The sequence below is a fragment of the Cercospora beticola genome, chromosome 3 (genome assembly GCF_033473495.1).
Source record: "Cercospora beticola chromosome 3, complete sequence".
NCBI classification, from domain to species: domain Eukaryota; kingdom Fungi; phylum Ascomycota; class Dothideomycetes; order Mycosphaerellales; family Mycosphaerellaceae; genus Cercospora; species Cercospora beticola.
In genome coordinates this window covers 2,645,461-2,665,496 of record NC_088937.1, presented here as the reverse complement: position 1 = coordinate 2,665,496, position 20,036 = coordinate 2,645,461, and the positions used below count along the sequence as shown (strand labels likewise).

Genomic DNA, 20,036 nt, shown 5'->3' with positions numbered 1-20,036 from the left:
CTCGAAGACCGCGAGAGAGCGACAACATGGCTCACATTGCCCACGCAAGCAAGGCAGCTCGAAGAATCGAGTCTATCGCTGATATGTCTGTTTGTACGTCTGCCAGGTCCTCTGCTCCAGAGTCCAGTTGCGTCTATGTAGGAATAGCTCGTTGAATCGCTCACCTCGCGTACACATCACGATGGCACGCCCTCGTAGTCCCAGCCATCATCGCCACGTCTTCGTCGCCGCTTCGATGTTTGCCTTTTTCCAGCGCACTTGATCAATATAGTCAACCCCGTAAGCACGAAGACGATGACGCCTCCAACTACAGGCACGACAATTCTCCGCGACTGTTCTTCTTGAGGGCCATCATAAGGACAAGTCATATTTTGTCCGATGACCCAGCAAGCTTTCACGTCGAGAGCGTTGAAGTTTAGCCAAAGGAGCTCGCCCACAACATCGCTATCAGGTTCTGCGCGATACCTCCGCCATGTTGAAAGCAAATACTCATTCTCGAGCGCAGTACGAGGAGCATCAAAGTTGTGGTCCTCTTTGCATGCCAGTTCCACTCGCTCGTATGGAGCGGCGGAATCGCTCACTTGCCAGGCGTATCGTTCATTCCCAACGCGACACGCGCCATACCGGGACTCACTACAGTCCGAGGCTCTCCATGTGCCGGATGTGGCATTGAGTGCGGCACAGCTGAAATCATTGATATCCTCGCCAGTGGAATTTACTGGCTCGCCTGGGCCCCACGACCAGACCGTGTTATTTGCGAATTCTTGATAAGGCCGGAACTCGCGGTCGGCAGAAGAATTTCCCAGAGTGGCATTGAGAATCGGAGAGATGCCGCATCTGGTGAGATTTCGTGCTCTCTCGAAGTATGTGTATAACTGGTCGGACGGCACTGTTTCACCGCTGCCCACGGTCGACAATACGAAGGATGAATTTGCTTCAGCTAGGACGGTCTGCTCAGGATTGTAGAAACAGCCCGTAGCCACAGTACCTCCGCTGGTGAATGTGACATTACGATTAGATTCCAGATACTGGGCGGGAAATATCGTAGAACTGTCTCCAGTGAAGTTGTAGTTAGACATTTGAGGGTCGACAGTGCCGAAGCCTACAAGCAAGCGCTTCGAATAGCCAGGCACCTCAAGATAGTTCTCGCCAGGCCAGCCATCAGGAGTGTATGGAGTATTGCCTCTTTCTTCAACGCGGAAATACTCCGAGATTGGCTCTGAAACTCCAGGTGTTGTGAACCACGAACTCGTGTTTAGATCATTTCGCTGATTGAGCAGCTCCCGAGGGGAATATATGTATGAAGACACATTGCTGTTGATAATGGAGCTTAGCAGGGACCCGCCCTCGGGCAGATTATCGTCCTCAGGCTGTTCAGCAGGGCCGTCAGGATTCGAAGCCGATGCAGCAGCGTGCACATTGAGTGTAAGGAACAGGGTTGTCGCGCCGATATTAGTGTCTGTATTGACCTGGAACTCGTCAGCTGCAGATTTGTAAGTAGAGCCTTGTAGTTTCGTACAATGTGCGCAGAAATGATGCTGACAAGAAGAGCAAAGTCTGTAGAGGTTGTGCAGGAGTAGGAACCAGCTTGTATGAGTGTTCCATCTCCTACATCTGCGTCTGTCGGCTCAACATTACCACTTATCGAAGACGAAGTCGGATTGGCGAGCAGCGTAGCCGTGGCCGATATGCTGTCGGATGCTGTCACGGTCGTCGCAGGTGGAGGGGACGGATTCAGTGCCTCATCGTTCTGTCTTTGCTGAAGCAACAATGGTACATCTCTTCCGGGGCCATCATCCCCAGCAACGAGTCTTCGGGACAATCCCGCAGAGGTGGTGGCTGCCAAGCTAGTGGAAGAAGTAAGCGACTCGTCACTGCCTCCCAGCTCAACCGGGCATAGACTCCACGTCGATCTGCTCGCATCCCAGTATACATCAGCCTCTATCCGACGAAAGCCAGACACAAGCAGGTTAGAAAGGCATTTCGCAGCAGTCGACTCCTCGTAGCGTCTGTTCCCGAAACACGCGGCGGAAAGAGCAACACCCGGATGCGTGACAAAGTTGACCGGCACACGCAGGGACAAGTCGCGCTGCGACTGTGACGATGTTACTATTAGCAGAAGCACTTTGCAGAATAATGCCGAGTCAATGGCAATACATATGTAATAACATACAAGCTGCACCACGAATGTGCTATTAATGGCAGGATCGGGCGTGTAGAGTAGTGCCGACATTGACTCGGAACGTAGCGGGATCTAGCCTCGTGAGACCAGTCATTGTTTGCTTGCAGATGCGATGCGATCAGATGGAGAACCCCATTTTGGGCGATGGAGCTTCACGTGCGCGTGTCGCAAAGAACAGGTCTCTGAGCATCACAAGTGATGTCGAAACGGAGAGTAAACTCAAAAGGGAAAGCCCAAGTCTTGGCATGGAGCGACTCGCGTCGCAGAGTCTGAGACGCTGAAGCTGAAGTTTGCTCTCAGACGCTCTGCACGACTCCGTTCTGCCGAGAGCGCGTGGTTTACGAGGATGCAAGAATAGCATCAAGTGCCGACAGGAGACCTGAGCGTGGGCAATGACAGCGCCACTCTGAGCGGGCCTCACCGGATGGGACAGAGACTTTGACCCAAGGCATCGGGTGTAGGGGGACAATTGTCACTTGGAGAGTGGACTGAGGAAGTTAAGATAAGTCGCCTTCAATTTTTGGTTCCCAATATCTAGTACAGCTGTACATTACGAACTGAGCATGGCAGTTCTCCAGCCGCGCAAACAAGACTCCCAACCTGAACTCTTCGCTGGAACGCTATCACAAAAAGCTCTGTATCCACAAGGTCATAGGGTATCGTCAAACGCCCGTCCTAAGCAGTATAATTATGTACATTAAGGGTGCCTGTGCAAGAGAAGCTGTGGAAAAAGGTCTGTCGTTCAATGTGTGAGGTTGGAGAGGCTCATCTTGTCTTTGGGTGAGTCCTCAGGAGAGTGGCCGGAGATGATGGGTGTAGCCATGCCGGAGTCGATGTGGCCGTAATACTTGTGCTGGTCATATTTGGCGTGGGCCATGTTGTGGTGATGGTCCATTGGCGTTGAGGGGATGTGCCCTTGCATGCCGGGGTACGCCGAGTGCCGACGCGGTGGTTGCTGGTTGGCCATCAAGAAGCTCTGCTGCATCTGCTGAGTCTGTTGCATTGGCGGTGAGTGTCTGGGCTGCGAAGGAAGATATGCCGTAGGTGCTGGCAGTCCGGAGGACTGTGGCATGAATGCTTCCTGCAGCATCGGTGTGTGCTTGCGCATGTCTCCGAATGACTCCATCGTCATGAAGTCGGTGTCTTGGGCGAAGGTGCCAGGCACACCTAAACGAAGCATTGGTGCAGAAGAGCGGCGTTCTTCGCGCGACCCTGCGAGTGGAGGAAGCTCAATGGGGTTGGGTGATGGACCGTGGCGTGGAGAGCGGTTGTCGAGAGACGAGCAATCTGAAATCAGTGACGGGGCGCCGTCCGCTGACATTTGGGAATATGCTGACGGCGAAGGCAGGGGAGCTTCGACCATTCTGCCGAACGTTGCCACCGCAGTGGGAAAGTGTGCGTATTGCTGTGGGTGTGCGTGGCCCGGATTGCCCATGTACTGCTGCTGTGGGAAGAACTGCTGCTGCGTCCAGGCTTGTGGGAGTGGTTGTTGCACTGGAGCAGTCGGCATATTGTGCATGTTGGGGTGTGCGTGAGGATGGTGGTGTCGAATCTCGAACTCTGCCTGTCGTTGTTGTTGGTTGCGGCGACGGCGGTTCATGCCACCATTCCACCAGTTCTTGACGGCGTTGTCACTTCGTCCTCGCAGGCGACGCGCGATCTCTGCCCAACGCTTGCCCATCTCGGCCACCATCTGCTCGATGAGGACGCCTTCTTCAGGCGTGATTGGGTCGTGGTTCAAGTTCGGCTTCAGGTTCTGGTGAAATCTCTCGCGACATTGCTTTGGGGATCGGGTCTGAATGGTGCTGGATATGCGGACCCAATTCGACGCGCCATATTGGTCCACAAGGTGAAGCAGCAGGTTGTCTTCGGCCTGCGACCAAGGGCCACGCTTGTGCTGTGGCATTGTGAAGAGGTTGTGAAGGAGTAGTCGTTGTTGTTCAGTTGCGTTGTGGGAGAAGCTGTTCAATGTCAGTTCAGCGAACGGCGAGGAAGAGGGAGATGTTGTAAGAAGACGATGCAGGCGTTGCACTGACCTTTCAAACGTGCAGTGAACTGGCGAACTGGCCACCGTTGGGTGTTGTGACAGCGACGAGCAACAGATGTTCTGACGTTGGGTGTTTCGAGAGCTGGGCTCCAGTGGAAGTATGTATAAAGATTGACGCCAGTAGTGGAAAGTCTTATGCGAGACTGAATTAGGCACAATAGGACGTGTGATGCGGGTTGACAATGTTAATAGGGTTTCGCTCTGCCGCTAGTGTCGTCGATCAACGGCCGAAGTCTAAATGATGCTTCGCGAGCGTTGTGGTGGATCAACTGAGGGGCGCTGCTTCACACACTGACGATGCTTGCAAACATCTGGGTGCGTATCGTCGCGGGAGGGCGTTTCAAATGAACGTTGTGAGGCGGTGGTGAAGACGGGAGTACAAAGATCGCGATGGACAAATTCCCATAGCGACAGCGCGGTACCAACCACGGTCGGGGCAATGGTGATGTTCTTCATCCAAAGGCGAGGACCCAGATTCCATGCAGCTGGCGTAACGTCGCAGCACGAGCAGGGGCGACCATGCATGCGTTATGCAGCCACTTGCCAGGGGCACGATCGGCACCCACACTTGACATGGAGACGACCATAAAGCCGAATGGTGTCCAGGGTACGCGATTGCGCTGCGAGCGTTCCAACGCTGAAGCTGAATTGCGACTGATGTCGGTCTCACTCGCACCAAGCTGTGAGATGGATGGCAATTCCATTGTGCGGCAACGATGTAGAGATTAGGCGTGCATTCGACCGAACGACGCCCGGGCATAGCAGCACCGCTATGGTCGTGGCCTGAGTCTGCCGTGGCTGCTGGCATCAGATTGACCGTACGTCGTCCTGCACCTGTGCGTTGCCCACATGTCGCGCAAAAAGTGCACGGGCAGGCTCCAAACCTCCACCAGGTCTTCTTGTGAAGCATTTTTAGACATTGATAGTGCTATGTCAGTGGCAGATGTCAGTAGCCGTGTTTCAGATGATTGTGGCCTGCCAGGACAGCGTACGCATCGCTTCGGCTTTTGCAGCCAGTTCCTCATTCGCAACAAGCCGAGGAATCGCAGAGCCGGACAGCCTGAACCAGGAAAGTCCATCGCAGCCCACTTTTCTGCTCGGAGGCGGCTCCTGTTGCCAGAGAGCCATGGCCTGGGACATTGCAGACCAAGATTCAGCGTGAGTGCTACATTATTACGATGTGTAGAAGTGCTAGCCGTCGAGGCGAGCGTCATGGTGGTCGTCTCAATCCTGGCCGATCGCTCATTCTACTTCGAGCCGTGAGTAGTGGTGCGAGTGGGAAAATATAGCATTTGGAATTCGGGGTGAGGATGGCTGCGTGGGTGCAGGGCTGGTGGTTTGATTGGGATGCCTGCAGCGTCTGCCGACAAGCCTGATGCAGGCCCCACGTCCAAGTGAGCAGGGAGCTCCGAGGACGATGGCGGTGGGCGGAAGTGCAGTTGCGGGTCTGGTCTGCGTCTGCGGCTTCGCGACGAGCTGATGTCGAGGCAGCGGCGGCACGGGACCAGGGTGTCCTCGCTGAGACACATGGAGGGCGGCGACGAGAATATCCTCAAGCTCCAACCTTGACGATTAATTCGCCGAAGACAATCGCACGCGGTCGCCAACCACAGCACGTTTGCGATGCGGCGCCTGACTCTTCGCCCGCAGCTGGAGGCGAGCCCTTGCAGCGCGGACAGAGGGCGGCGAGTCGTCGTCGGCGGTGCCAGGCCAGGCGTCGCAGCAGCAGCAGCAGCATCAACCACAATCGACGTCGACCCCTGGCGCGCAACGCTAACTACTGGCGGCAGATCGCCTGCGCAGCCAGATCCGCCGGGACCGCTGTGCGCTCCCGCTGCCTCGCACGCACGCTTAGTTAGCGAGAAGAGTCTCCAGCTCGTTGGTGAGATGGCGTCACATCCAGTTGCACAGCAGCCCGCTCCGCCCTCCGCCCTCGCTGGCGCACGCGCCTGTTACACAGCATCGTACCCGCGGACCGCTCCTCGACCATCCACAGTTCGATCATGTCCGCGATGATGGCGGTGGTGGAGGGTGCCAAGCGGGCGAGATGAGTTGCAGCCACTCTGTCTGCCACATCGACGACTTGGGCGGCGCGTCATGATGATACTAGTCGCGGCGTGCAGCAGGTGCTATATGCGGCGCGGCCATCGTCAACTGCGGCCGCTAGCATCTGATGGTGCATGCGTGCCTGCGGCGGGACGTTATATCACACCAGCCCAACGCGCCATCAGCGCCGTTTGTGGCATGGCCACGCGACTGCACCGCGTCCACACTGGGAATCTGCAGCCCCGCTACACACGCCCAGCGCGCCATCACGCGCGATTTCTGGCGACGACGACTCCAATCTGGCATGGACTGCTCGGCGACGCGCGAAGTCCGCTCCCGCATTGGGAAACAACCACTATTGCCTCCGCCGTATGCGATGGGCCTGGTGGAACGTAGGCGAGCTCTCGTCTCACGTCACCGCACTGGGACGCCCTCTCCCCCTGACTGATGCGCACACAAAGTCAATAATGTGCCCGCCTGGGGCACCTCTTGCTACGCCGCAAGCTTTCGAGAGCTCTGTCTCATCAAGTTTGCCGTCGCTTCACAGCTCCCACTTGAGATCGGATGTCTTGATCGGCCGGTACCGTCCCGCCCAGCGCCATCGACACACCATCGTGCGCCCTGTGAATCTACCCATCAGGCGGGATGGGAAAACACTCCGCTCTCCCCAGGCCCTAATTGTCATCGGAAAGCTCCATACCCTGTCGCAGGAAAGGCCTTCGTACGTGCTGTGGACAGCAGTGCTGCAGTGGCCCGGATGCATCTACGTTGCGTCGGTCGCGCACTGACGCGGGTCCGTTGTGGAAAGTAGTGTGACAGCATCTGCCATCACTGCCCATGCACGGCACATTGAGCATCGATCCGGATGTGCTGAGACAGAGCACAATGTTGCAGATGCTCTTTCAAGCAGAACAAGTCGCAAGTCTCATGCACAGCCTTTGCCTCCGGCTCAACAGGCTGCGCAATTGTGAAAGATCAGCCAGCACGATTGACAGGGTGCTCAACGTCTTTCGCCTGCGGTACGCTCGCTGAGGGATATGAACTTCAAGACGTTGGCCGTTGGCCTGGAATTGCGCAACCAACTCGTGTTCGCAGCTGTCGACACATCTCTATCGTCCTGCAACGTCTCTGGAAAACGTCAAGGGCTTTGTAGGTTGATGCTGTCAGTGTCAACAACTACGACGACAGTCATTGTCGTTCATGAAAGCTCTCGAGGTTCAGTTTGATATGTGTCTCAGCGCGACCTCGAGCACGACTGCCCCTCTGGTCAGCTCACTCCTGAAGCGACAGATTTCGCCCCGGATTTTCCGCTCTCCATGAGATATCACCCGGCTCAATTGATACATGTCTCAGTGGCGCGATTGCGCAACCTTTTCTCCGATGTATAGCTCTTCACGGAGAATTCAAGACAACGCTTAACCTTGATACAAACCTTCTCCATCCTCCGGTCTCGCCCTGTTGTTACATACTGCGACCAACGTCCAACGTCGAAAACAACGAAACGGGATGCAACTTCTCATGCCATGCAATGAAAACATTACAATACGTCATGTCGATACTCCAGATTTCTCCTGAAGATGACAGGCGACTCGCGCCCTTTCGACCCAAGGTTCCTCGAGCTGTCGACAACGCTCGACTGTTCCTTCAGTCCAGCCACCTACACCGGTACGGTACATAACGACAACAAACATCCTCTTTCGCGTCGCACTCCCACTCTACAATAACAACAAACAAACCTCTTCGACGATGCTACAACGTACGGCACCTTTGCCCCACGATCCCGCGCAATCACACCACCCGTTTAGCAGCAGTTGGTCACCACGGCATAACACTGGACGCAATTTTCTTCGTTGCCAGCTGAACGCATCTCTGGCAACACCAGTATCGTTCATGACCGTCATCATCAACCGGACGAGCGGCGAACACGAGATCCACTGATCTTTGCAACGCAGAGAAGTTCGGCCAAAGCAAATGAAGCTCACCACTCCAACACCTCGTTCCAAACACTCGCCAAGCAACCTCCAAACGGTACGCATCACGCAGCAATCCCACTTTCCAGCACCCACATCATCAATACCACAACCACGAAAACGACTCCTCAGATCTCGATCGCGTGCGTCTCGCATGGACTTGGCGTAAACAAATCCCACTGCCTCGGGATCCGCAATCTTCGCACCGCAGAGGCTGCAGATGCCAGACATGGGGCGGAACCACCAACTCCTTCCTTCCGGCGGAGGTGGCTTCCGTCCGGCGGTCAGCAAATGAGCAGATGAAGAAATCGTACAAGAAATTGAAAACAGAATACGAAGGATTCTGCAGCCACAAAGGTGAGTCTCTGGTAAAAACTAAGCCTGTCGTGACCAATGGTAGTAGGTACGAAGATCAACATTCTTGGATTGTAGGATGAAGCGTTTAGACGTGTAGGCAGAGAGTGAGGAGGTAGGATTCGAGGTCGGAGAATTTGTCTTGCTCTGGTCGATGGCTTCGTTAACAGAGAGAAAATAGATATGCATATTCTTGTATCTGTTATTGTTGTTGTTGTCTATGCTTGGTGGCGCAAGGGAACATGTCCTCCTCCTGCCACTTCCCTCCTCTCGAACTTCAATTCTCCTGACAATGTGAATGGTGAACACATAGCAAGAAGTTGGGAATCTTGCTTCACAATTCATGTCATGATACGCAGAAAGTCAAACAGGAAACCACAAAATCCACCTCCATGCATGCTTGCATACAAATCCCACTCAAACAGACCGCTCCCTCACAACACCGCAAGAACTCCGCTTATGCAACAAATCAATTGGTCACTCCCTTCCCTGCCATCGCGGCGCTCCTTCCTCTTGACTTTCCCTCTTCACATCACTCACTCCAAGCGGTCTCGCAAATCTCCGTCTATTCTTCCCCCTCGGAACCTGGTCAAGCCAGATATCACCTCCCTCACCCGCAACCCATCTCCTCCAAGCCTCTTCGTAAGCATCTTCCAAATCACTGACCCATCTCTTCGTATCGAACAATGCACTCGTCCATCTCGCCTCATACAACAATTTCCTCAATTCCATAATTCGACCTTCACCTCTTCCGTCGCATCGTCCATGAGAAGAGGAGATCAAATATTTGAAGCCTTTGCCTAAAGCTACAGCTTTCTCTTCGTAATCTTCTTCGTTCTTCGCGATGAGTTCCTTTTCTGCGCGGCGACCTTCTTCGTTTTTGGGGAGGGCGCCTTTGAGAATGCTGGCTGCCATGCGACTGCACATTTTATATGGGTAGCGGGGAAGAGTGAGGAGAGGGGTGCCGCTCCAGAGGACATCAGCTGCTGTGGTATGCGCATTGCATTCGGCCGTGTCGAGGACGAGGTCGCATACCCGAGCACGGGAAATGTGGAGATGCTTGGGGGCAACGTCGGTGAAGATGACGCGTGAAGCGACTGCTTTGCCGGCCCATAGTTTTGCTGTGGCGAGGAGGTGCGATTCGCCGAGGTCTGGGAAGCGGAGGAGCCAGAGGATGGAGTTGGGTACACGAGCGAGGATTCGTAGCCAGGTGCGGAAGGTCGTCGGTTCGATCTTGTAGAGCTGGTTGAAGTTGCCGAAGATGATGATGTCGTCTGCCAGTTGCGGGAAGAGTTCTTTGCGCATCTGCCAGCGCCGCCGTTGTTCTTCGGGCCAACTGAGTTGCCTCTCGTTGGCGTCAGGGGCGCTTTGTTTGTGATCGCAGCAGAAGAACGTGTCCCGCGAATATATGATATTCTCACCATATACCCAGTCTTCGTTCTCCCCGGCACTATTCTCATCCTGAATTTTGTCTTCAATATCGACATTCCTCCTCCACGGACGCAAGGTATCGAGTGGCACTGCCGTCTCATCAGCGAGGAGATAATCACACCATTCAGCACCCATAGTGCCCGCAAAGCCCATGAAAGACATCTGAATAGGCGCAGGCCTGGCTGCAAAGACCTCGTTGCGCGCACCTCGAGTATAGCCATTGAGATTGACGAGGATGTGAATCTGGTCTTCGATAATCTGTTTGACGAGCCTCTCCGCTCCCCAGGTACTGGCATCATGGAAGACTGGGGCCTCGGCCTCGATTTGTCGACGATGTACGGAGTTATCACTGGCAGTCGTAGCATAACAATATGCGCGAACGCGCTCAGTGTCGTGCATCCCGAACACGGACTGCATAAGATGCGCCAGAGGATGGTTATTGAAGTCGGATGAGACGTAGCCAACCCGCAGTGTAGGGGAGGGCGGCGATGGGGGTGGGAACACCTGCTTCGGAAGCCAGGGCGCACGCATCGTCGAAACGGAGATACGCAAGCCGTTGCGCTGCGAGATCAGGCGGATCTGCTTGGCAGACATTGGGCAAGTGAAGGTGTGAAACGGCAAGACCGTCGGGGCCGTAGGAACGAACAGGGCCGCAGGTAGCTGGGGTCGGTTGTATGCCGCAGAGGGCCGCCTGACCTTCTTGACGTAGAGGTCGTGATAGAACTGCCACATCAGACGTCGCGTGGCACGTTCAACGAGTCGGGTGATTCGGGCTCCCTCCCACTTCTTCCCGGCCCAGCTTGTGAGAGTCTTCCGCATGTGCTCTTCACGGTCTCTCCGGTCTTCTGCAGATTGTTCAAAGTCGGGGAACTGCCGGACCATGTAGTCGATGAGTGTGGTATTCAGCGTCCCTGTGCCCCAAGTCTCCCCTTCGACCAGCTGCCGTTCAACGATATCGAGCACCCGCTTGATCCAGCCAGAGCTCGAAGCGCCATGTTGCCGCGCATCGAGTAACATGCCCTCTGCATCGACATGCCAACGGTCGCGCTTGCCGCCATCCTCAGCTATGCCGCCTCGCGCCTGCCACCCGCACACGGAGTTCAGAGCGTTAGCGAGGCCGCACACCGCCTCTGCGAATTCAGGATTGACCTCGACAGCTCGCTTGTAGTATCCTATCGCGTCGCTGATTCTACCTTTGTCTTTGACAGCATTAGCTAGATTGGCGAGTGCAATGTCGAACTTTCCGTCGCATGTCACGGCGTGCTCGTACATGCCAATAGCTGCATCGAGCTGGCCAATGTCTTTGAGCAGACTCCCCAAATTTGTGTACAGGTGGGCATGCTGACTGTCCAATTGCAAGCCGTAATTGTAGTATTGCAAGGCCAAAGCGATACCACTGCCCGGCACAACTCCTGGGATGTCGGTACGTTGGCGTGGACCAAGCACTGCTGCAGGCGTAGCAGATTGCTGAACGCTTGCAAGTAAGATGCCAACATTGTTCGCAGTCGATGGACTGGGCTGCAAAGATAGTGACAAGTAATACAACGCAAGGATATCTCGTACCCCATGATTCAGGGGAACCACTCCGGCCGACCGACTGGCGTTAGACATGCCGTCTTGGAAGATCTTGGCCAGCGATAGCAGCGAATTGCTCGTGGTCGAGATGGCTGCCTTTCTGGCTAAGCTGTTCGATGAGCTCAGCACATGTTGTAGTCCGGGCAGCTCGGAAGCGCCTGGAAAGCATAGTCTTGCGGTCGAGAGTGCCTGCTCCGGAGATAGCAGAATCGGCTCTGTGGTCGATACGCGTGGTGACTGAGAATGATCGCGAAACGTGACGGCGGACACAACCTTGAGAATATGCCTCACCAGACTTTGGATGCCATCAAATTGGCGGCCTGTTGCAATGAGCACAGCATCCTCAAAAGCCTTGGCTGCGCCAGCATTGTTTCCGAGTCCGTACAACATGTTGCCTTTGGCGTGGATGAGCGCCAGAATTCGGCCATTGTCGCAACCTGGAATAGCAAAGCCGCTGGACCCGAATCCTGGCTCATTGTCCTGTCCATCTAGCACAAACGGGTCTTCGTCAGGATCAAAGTCATAGGATACTCGATCAGACTGCTCTGAAAGTGTTGGTGATTTGCTGGTAATCGAAGCCGAGCGCTCGCTCTGACGGTCCGCCGATTTGCGGTTTTCCTCAGACGGAGGTCCAGGCAGCTTCAAGGACCGCTCCACATACTCGATGACCTTGATCGCGTCTCTGCTGCGCTGTTCCGAACACAATAATCCAATCAAATGCTCCACTGCTTCAAAATGGTTAGGGGCCACCCTTATGACCTTCTGCCAGTGCTGTTCGGCTTCAACTCGCTGACCCAATGCTAGCAACGATGCAGCAAGGTTCGACCTCGCTTCCAAGTGCTTTGAATCGTTTTCCAGGACTCGCATGAACCAAATTTGTGCTTTCTTATAGTTGCCAAGTCCATACGCCAGACAGCCACCAAGTTGCACCCCATCCGTCCATTGCCAGCGAGTCGCTCGGCATGCTGCTGTCACATGGTGGAGAGCCACTTTCGCCCGGAGAGTCGCGGCATCCTCAGAATACGAGATCGAGGCGATCGAGGATCCAGTGGACCGGCGCAGCGTATGTGAAGTTCTGCGCGATAGTGCCTCTGGCTGCGACGGCGAATGAAGACTATATGACGAATCGTGCGAATTGTGTCGAGAAAGAAATCGCGGACCATCGCTAGCCCGTCGTGATCTTCCTGGAGGAGCCTGATCCACGGGCGACCTTGCCCTCGGCGTGATACTGTCGTCTTCATTCGGATCCGGCGTGCTCTCAGGCTGTGCACTGCGCAGGGGAGGGTCCTCATCATCGCTGGCGTGGACTTGGTCGGCTTCAATTGTATCTTTCGCCAATGCAGATGGTCCAGACGCAGATGGTTTTGGTGGCTTCGGGAAGAAGCTCGGCCGCGATGGAGGTTGTTGCTGTTGACCTTGCGCATTCCGGACCTGTTGTTGCTGTCGTCTAGTTTGATGAATGTGGCTCAACAACTCCCGATATTGCTGTAATGCCCATCGAAATATGTCTTCGCGCTGACGGGCATCCGGGTTCGTGTTCGGTCGATCGAGGTCAAAGGGTGGTATGGGTGCGGATGGGCTCTGGGTGGAGGCTTGCATAGCCATACCATGCCTATTGTTATTAATTGGATAGCTCGATGTGTGGCCGACTCCGAGGGGCACATGGCGTGCAGCTGTGGAATGCAAAGGTGGTGGGGCATAAGGACGCATACTTGTCGAAGCAGACCACAGGCCCTGGTTCGACTGCAGCTGCTGCTGTTGCCATAGATCCGACTGGTAGCGGAGCTGTGAGTTCGGCGTTGAGCCCATGTAAGTCCCAGCTGCATGTGGATGGTGGTAAAAGTGTGGGTTCTTCACAGCGGCTGCGATATACGGTACATAGCTCCCATCGTGGAAATAGTATGGTCCATACAAGCCTGAGCCTTGGGGACCAGGTGCGGTTGGACCCAGATACTGAAAGGATGGCTGGATCACGCTGGGAATAGTCTGGTTGTAGTAAGGATGGATCCCTTGGTGGATGGGCATCTGATTGAGCATTGAGTCCATCACGGGAAACGGACTATGCGGTTGCTGCTGAACATGACTCGGCTGAGGCCAGGAGGGCAGCACGGGGGAGGCATGCCATGATCTGAGGCCAGCATTCTGTTGTTGCTGCTGGTGTTGCAAAAACGTACGCTTCTCGCTGTTGTAAAGTCCCGTTGTGTTGCCTTCGCTGAGCAGTTGGTGCTTGTTGGGCTGAATGGGTTCTGCTCCGGATGCATCGTAGCCGGCGTGCAACGTGCCTGAAGGTGTTTTCCTCCGCAATTCATATTCTGTCTCCCCCCTCTGATTATGATGTATCGGCAAAGCATATCGCTGGGTCAGGTACGGCATAGAGCCCCCTGCAGGGTGGTAGTTCGAAGTCGAAGTTCGACCAGATATACGTGCCGAAGAAGGGCTGATATGAGAAAGACTAGCATCAACGCTCATTGTGACGCAGCTGGAGGCCTTCTCTGCGCGCCTTGTAGCGCTGCAAAGACCTGCTGCTGGCTCACGGATGAGAATGTGTGCCTATGCCCTTGCGATTGGTGTGCCGGATAGCTCGCATCTTCCATGAATCGCAGCAGCCCAAACCACCTTCTGTCCTACGCTGGCGTGATAACGATGGTCGCAAGGAGCTCTTCTCCACGCGGACGGGTCGTCGACGGTGTCAGAGCCCTAGTCAGTGATCCCCGTGGTATTGTGGTCACGAAAACATGCAGGCCTGCGCACTCCCGCCTTGCTTCACGTCCCCGGCGGGCAGATGCGGCCAGCGCTGGCCTGAAACTGCTGCAGCAATTCGCCGGCAAGCGGTTGATGCTGCACGGCGGCTGTGTCTCACAACGACCGTCTTTTTCAGCACATTCTCCAGAGCAGCTAGCCTCCGCGCTCTACTATCCGTGTGCTGTATGCCGGGCAAGGTGTCATCTGCCTCGTTCGTCGGGTTCACGATTCTCCCAGTCCCTGGCTCTTGCCTCGTCGTCGGTGATGTGCTCGCGTGAATCGAGAAGGCGTATCCAAAAGCAATCGCGGACGGACGAGCGTGTGGTGAAGAGGAAGAGAGTGGCAGTCACGTCGTCCTTCACGAGCAGTTGGTGTCTAGCATGGCGCAGGGAATGCACCAATCGCACCTGCTGCTGGAGGATGCCGCGCGAACCTTCACCTTGGGAATCCACCACTGCTGCACGCTAGAGGCGCTTTCCTGACAGACCTGTGCCACTGGCCGCAGCCATTTTGATGGATCCGGGCGGCGCAGACGCGGCCATCAGCAGCGCGAAACATGCTGCCTGCCCTGCGACACTCCACTCGCTTGGGCGCGGTGGTGCGTGGCGCTGGCCGCTCCAGCGACTCGCATCGCTTGTCCTCCTCCTCCAGCCTATCGCCGGGCCCCTCTGCGCAGCGATCCCAGTCCGATCACACGCTGCGCACGGCACCAACCGCTCGGCCGGCGCGGCTGCGTACAGATCTTCAGCATCTCCTACGGTACCTCTGTACAATAATAATCATGAGAACAGCAGTGCGGCTTCCAGCATGCCTACACTCACCACCATGCAACGCGAAAACAGCCCAGCAAAGGCTGCCGATTGCCGCGCTGCATTCGTGGTGCAGCCGGCTCGAAATCCCAGCCCAGCATGCTGACACGTCTCCACTCCCGACTCCTCAAGTGGATTCGACAACGACGCACCTGGCCTGGAGAATCCTGGGCCGACCCATATTGAGCGCGGTGCAGTGCAGTAGTGCTGCCATCGACTGGGACGCCATGCTGTCAAGACTTCGTGTACATCCAAGGTGTACCTGAGGTGACGCCTTCCACATGCAGGCAAGAGCCAAATTGACACGAGGACGATCGACATGCCACCACGCGAGATCTGAGCACCATATGTATCGGATTGTCCATGTAGCAGGACAGACGGGTGCGAATGTGAGTACTCAGTGACTAGCGCCGCTCCGCTGACGTGACTACTGGGTCGTTGCCGGAATTTCTCGAGGTCACAAAGCTATGTTTGACAATCCGCCTTAGGTGAGTCGCACCCTTTGCTGCGGGACGCCATGCTGTGATCAACATTTTTAGCGTACATGAAGCATGCCAACACCTAGGGCGGACCGGGATCGGCTGCGACAGTCTTCACGCATCCAACGCTTGATCACCAACAACGAGACCGACAGGAGACAAGCCGAACCTGAAATAACGAACGAGAACAGCAAGGAAGGGAAGAGAAGAGGTATCCCATGCATTATGCAACAGCCCAAAGCACCTCGGAGAGCAAAAAAGCTTGCTCCAGCCACATATCCAGCCGTGTGCTCACTATGCACCTTTACGAACAAGATCTGCGACACTCCGCATGCAATCAAGCGACCTTTGTGCTTCGCTGCTGAACACAACATACCCTCACAAACGCCGTGCTCGAGCTTATGCAGTCCACTCTAACGCCACAATCTGCTGGCAGCCATTAGCACCATCTCCCTCTTTAACCAGTCAGAAACGATTCGCAATTGCTTCTTGCCAGTATCCGCTCACTTTCTTATCTCAGAGACTCGCTCTCGATGCTACGCCATGCATGTTTCCGATCCTGCTTTCGGCTTCTCTCAGCCCTTTCTGCCACTCGCCGGCTCTCCTGTCATACAAGCCCTGCACCCTTGCGTCTTTCTGAGCCAGGATCTCGGCGAGGGCCATTGCGTCTTCAATTGACTGGTTCGCGCCCATGCCGCCTAGGATTGGTTCAGCATGGATTGCATCACCAATCAACACGATGCCTTCCTCAGCGGGCTGGCCGAGTTTCGTCGTGTCGACGTGAAGGGATCGCATAAGCCAGTTGAGTAGTCTGTCCTTCTTCATCGCCTCCGGCTCGAATATCAGCTTCAACGGTCCAGATAGCTGGTCTTGCAAGGCTTTCACTTCGGCGAAAAGCTCGTCTGGAACATCCTTCGCCTCTGCCTTATCTCGCTGCGGACGGTACAGTGCATCCTCGCCTGACCTCTTCGCTGGCCGCGAAAATACATAGTTGATGCTCGCCTCGTCATCGCTCACGCTGTTCAGTGAGATCTGCAGAAGCGTGGTTCCTTCATTCCCTACTCTCTTCTCCACCACATTTCCGCCTTCGAAGCCGGGCGCAAAGTCCCTCTCCCATTCTTCTCGACTCACGCGTCGTTTGCCATTGTACGTCGCGTATGGCAAAGTCGTTAGACCAGCCTCCGGGAGGATCTTCCCTCGCACAATAGAATGCGGCCCATCGGCTCCTACTACGTAGGTACTCGCATGCCGACTGTGATTCTTGAACTCCAGCTCGACAGCTCCAGGCAGAGCTTCCAAATTCGTTAACTCGTGGTCCCACTTCACTTCCAGTTCTTCTGCGAGCAAAGCTTCGAGTCGGTTCTTGTTCGCTTTGAAGCAGTCTTTCTCTCCTTGGCCGCGAATGCTTCCTGTCCCTCCGATAAGGTGGCTGTCTACAGCGACCTTTTTCCGAAATGTCGCTTCGTCCAATTGGAGTACTTGAAGCAGTGGTAGATAGGACTTGGAATACAATGTGACGCCATAATTATTCCTGTTCACGGATTTCCTCGCTTTCTCGAAGATGCTGGTTTTGATGCCTTTCTGATGCAGGCATCGTCCTAAAGTGAGCCCGGCGAGACCGGCGCCGATGACGGAAATGCGATGGCCTTTGGGCATGTTGGCTGGAGTTTCATCGGCCATGCATCATGTTTTTCAGTTGCCTGTAGACTCGTCTTCTACTCTGGATCGCTTCTGTGGTATTCGCTCTGGTGATGCAGACTGTTTGGCTGGCTGGAGTGGCTGGGATGCGTTGTGTATGTTTGTGATAAGAGTGGAGTTGGAGCTGTGCCGTGGGCGAATGGAAGGAAGGACCGAATGACGACTTGAAAGTTGAAAGCCCGCATGCGCCACATTTCATGGCGCAGAATCAAGCGAGATGCGCGGACGATATTTCCTTCCTCACCTTGAACAGAACATCGACTTATATTTTCGGAGTGGCGTCGAACACGGTCATACGGTCATTTGTGCGGTGGTCTTGCTTCACGCTACTGACTTACGTGTAGAAATTGCGGCGGTTGAGCTCGGTGATCACGAGCATTCAAGTTCACAACTCCATTTCACTCACCTCAGTGCCATCATCTCACGCTCTGTGCCAGATAACCGCACCATCTCATGCTTGCGCGCCGTGGCAAGTTCACTTCTCCTGGACATTGCGCGCGAAGTAGCATTTGGCCGGGACAGCTCTCACGAAGGCGAGAATCGACCTCCTCCTTGCTGCGTATAAGGATCAACGGACAAACTTCATCGGCGGCACTCGTACTTTCAGACACAAGTACTGCAGCCATAGACTTATGTTGCCGTCATCTACCGATGTGGTAGAAAGCGACGATGCTTATCGACTTCTGCGAGAAGAGTTGAGCCCACGCGATATGCGACAGCGACCCCAATGCAAGAAGCATCCTATCGAATCGAAGAATGGATCGCCGTCTACTACCACGTTCTCACTGTTGAAAGTATCGACTCAGCACATCTGTACAGGATGAAGGCGTTCTGCAGTCGCAAGCTGCGAGGTGACTTTCCTGGGCTGTCTTGAAATTTATACTTTCGTGCCTACCAGCACCTTTGCCCGACCGAGTATTGTTCCAGGTAGGTTCGCTAAGGACGGGAGCCCACCCCGGGATTCGCACAGTATTCACGCAGTAAGAGCACTCGGATTGGACGATCAGTCGCATATGACTTGGGACCCAGTGTCTGCGAATGTTGGAACTCCGAACCAATTTTCGTGACTACGCTGGCTCGATTCCGAGTATATAGTCTACGACTATTCCCTAAATCCAGCATTCCAAAGACATCAAAGCCAGCAGGCGTAGCTCACTTACAACCACTTCACGTCGCAACACCTCTGCGAAAGCTGTACTTACAAGGACACGATGGCATACTGCGGTGATCAATACTCCAATGATCGAGCGTCACGCTGGACGTATGCTCAAAAATTAAGGACGCCGCACGTGATCGAAATCAGGACGGCTCCCAAACCTGCGAAGACGCCTGACACGAGAGCACAACCCGCTCCCACTCTTCTCCAAGTCTACTCGCAAGTCGGACGCAACGAGAATCCACGCGCCATTCTTGGCTTGAAACCCACCTCTGATGAGCGAGATGTTACGGTCGCCTTCCGGAAATTGGCCTTACTTCTACATCCAGACAAATGTGTCGACGAGAAGAAAATGGTGCTACACCAAGCACTTTTCATCAAAATCGATGCAGCCAAGGATGCGATCCTCGACTCCAAATACAAAGCCACAGTGGAGGACGAACCGGAGGAGACGAGCACCCAACCCACCCGGAGTGCCCCCAGAAACCCGATGCCAGAGGAAAAGCAAATGCCACGGGAAAAACCAAAAAGAGGATGCCCGCCCGGGTGCTGCTGTGGTGGCCAATTCAATAGATCTCGTTGGATAGACGACGACCCTCAAGAAGCTTGGAACTCCATGAGATCACCCGCAGAGGAAAAGGAGTATTTCGCAGCTCTCAAACTTGTGGTTCGCGCCCCAAATTGGATCGCGCCTAATGGTAGAGTGATGAAGAACGCAAAGAGGGATGCGCTTCGGCTCAAGACTCCCATACATCCGGATTACGACTGGGAAGCATTTCTGGCTATTCGAAAGAAGGTTCGTGAGCATTTGGCGTTCACGGAGGAGAAGAAGAAGGAGACCAAACGAGGTGTGCGGGAGTCGAAGAGGCTGAATTTCTGGTTGGATGATGATGCTTCGTATGTGAAGGATGAGGAGAAGGAGCTGAATGTGGAGCATGAGTACATTCTCGAGGAGGATGAGATTCCGAATTTTGTTACGTTCAACTTGGGGGATTGGATTCCGGGTTTGTGAGTTGGAACATCTTTAAAGATAGTACGCGTTTCTCTTTTTGCATAGAGGTTCCATCGCGCTCGTACATAACTTTAGCGAGTATGATGATTTGGAGAAACCGCCAGAAAGCACAACTTGCTCCCGGGATATAGAGGCTGCACTGCCAACATACATAGCTCTGGCGAATACGTTGATTCACAGCAATTGCCAGAGAGCACCAGTGTCTCCGTCCGAATACAGACATCGCTGCTCACGAGCTTAGCCCTGACCGAGTTTTTGATATCGAGCGATTGCCAGAAAGTACGCCTTTCTCTGTCCCAATAAAGGTCTCAGTGCCAACATGCTTAGCCCCGGCCCGAGTTGTGATCTGGGTCAATTGCCAGAGAGCATACCATTCTCCAGGCGAATGCAAGCATCGCTGCTGACGAACTTCCCCCATGGCAAGGATGACTGCATAAACAGCTTTAATTTCCACGCCGCCGACAAATCTTTTACTTCACCACCTTCGCCACAGCGAAGCAGTATTTCATCGGCGACTGTCGACAGTAGCAACCTT

General features: G+C 54.7%; 5 protein-coding genes across 5 annotated transcripts; 1 reads left to right on the top strand and 4 right to left on the bottom strand.

Annotated features, from left to right (window-relative positions):
* Nucleotides 1–176: 176 nt before the first annotated feature.
* Nucleotides 177–2,233, bottom strand: RHO25_005015 (uncharacterized protein; the record flags this gene model as incomplete). Its single annotated transcript, XM_023595923.2, has 3 exons — nt 177–1,469; nt 1,520–2,095; nt 2,174–2,233. The coding sequence occupies 3 exons, from the start codon at nt 2,231–2,233 to the stop codon at nt 177–179; spliced, it is 1,929 nt and encodes a 642-aa protein (XP_023457447.1).
* A 691-nt stretch (nt 2,234–2,924) lies between these two features.
* On the bottom strand, nt 2,925–4,088 carry RHO25_005014 (uncharacterized protein; the record flags this gene model as incomplete). The annotated part of the gene is made up of 1 exon (XM_023595922.2): nt 2,925–4,088. The coding sequence occupies one exon, from the start codon at nt 4,086–4,088 to the stop codon at nt 2,925–2,927; it is 1,164 nt and encodes a 387-aa protein (XP_023457454.2).
* Nucleotides 4,089–9,076: 4,988 nt separating this feature from the next.
* RHO25_005013 (uncharacterized protein) lies at nt 9,077–14,074 on the bottom strand (the record flags this gene model as incomplete). The annotated part of the gene is made up of 1 exon (XM_023595921.2): nt 9,077–14,074. One exon carries the CDS (start codon nt 14,072–14,074, stop codon nt 9,077–9,079), a length of 4,998 nt encoding a protein of 1,665 aa, XP_023457453.1.
* Nucleotides 14,075–16,151: 2,077 nt separating this feature from the next.
* On the bottom strand, nt 16,152–17,291 carry RHO25_005012 (uncharacterized protein; the record flags this gene model as incomplete). Its single annotated transcript, XM_023595919.2, has 1 exon — nt 16,152–17,291. One exon carries the CDS (start codon nt 17,289–17,291, stop codon nt 16,152–16,154), a length of 1,140 nt encoding a protein of 379 aa, XP_023457451.2.
* A 1,253-nt stretch (nt 17,292–18,544) lies between these two features.
* RHO25_005011 (uncharacterized protein) lies at nt 18,545–19,501 on the top strand (the record flags this gene model as incomplete). The annotated part of the gene is made up of 1 exon (XM_023595917.1): nt 18,545–19,501. One exon carries the CDS (start codon nt 18,545–18,547, stop codon nt 19,499–19,501), a length of 957 nt encoding a protein of 318 aa, XP_023456691.1.
* Between the last annotated feature and the right edge of the window lie 535 nt (nt 19,502–20,036).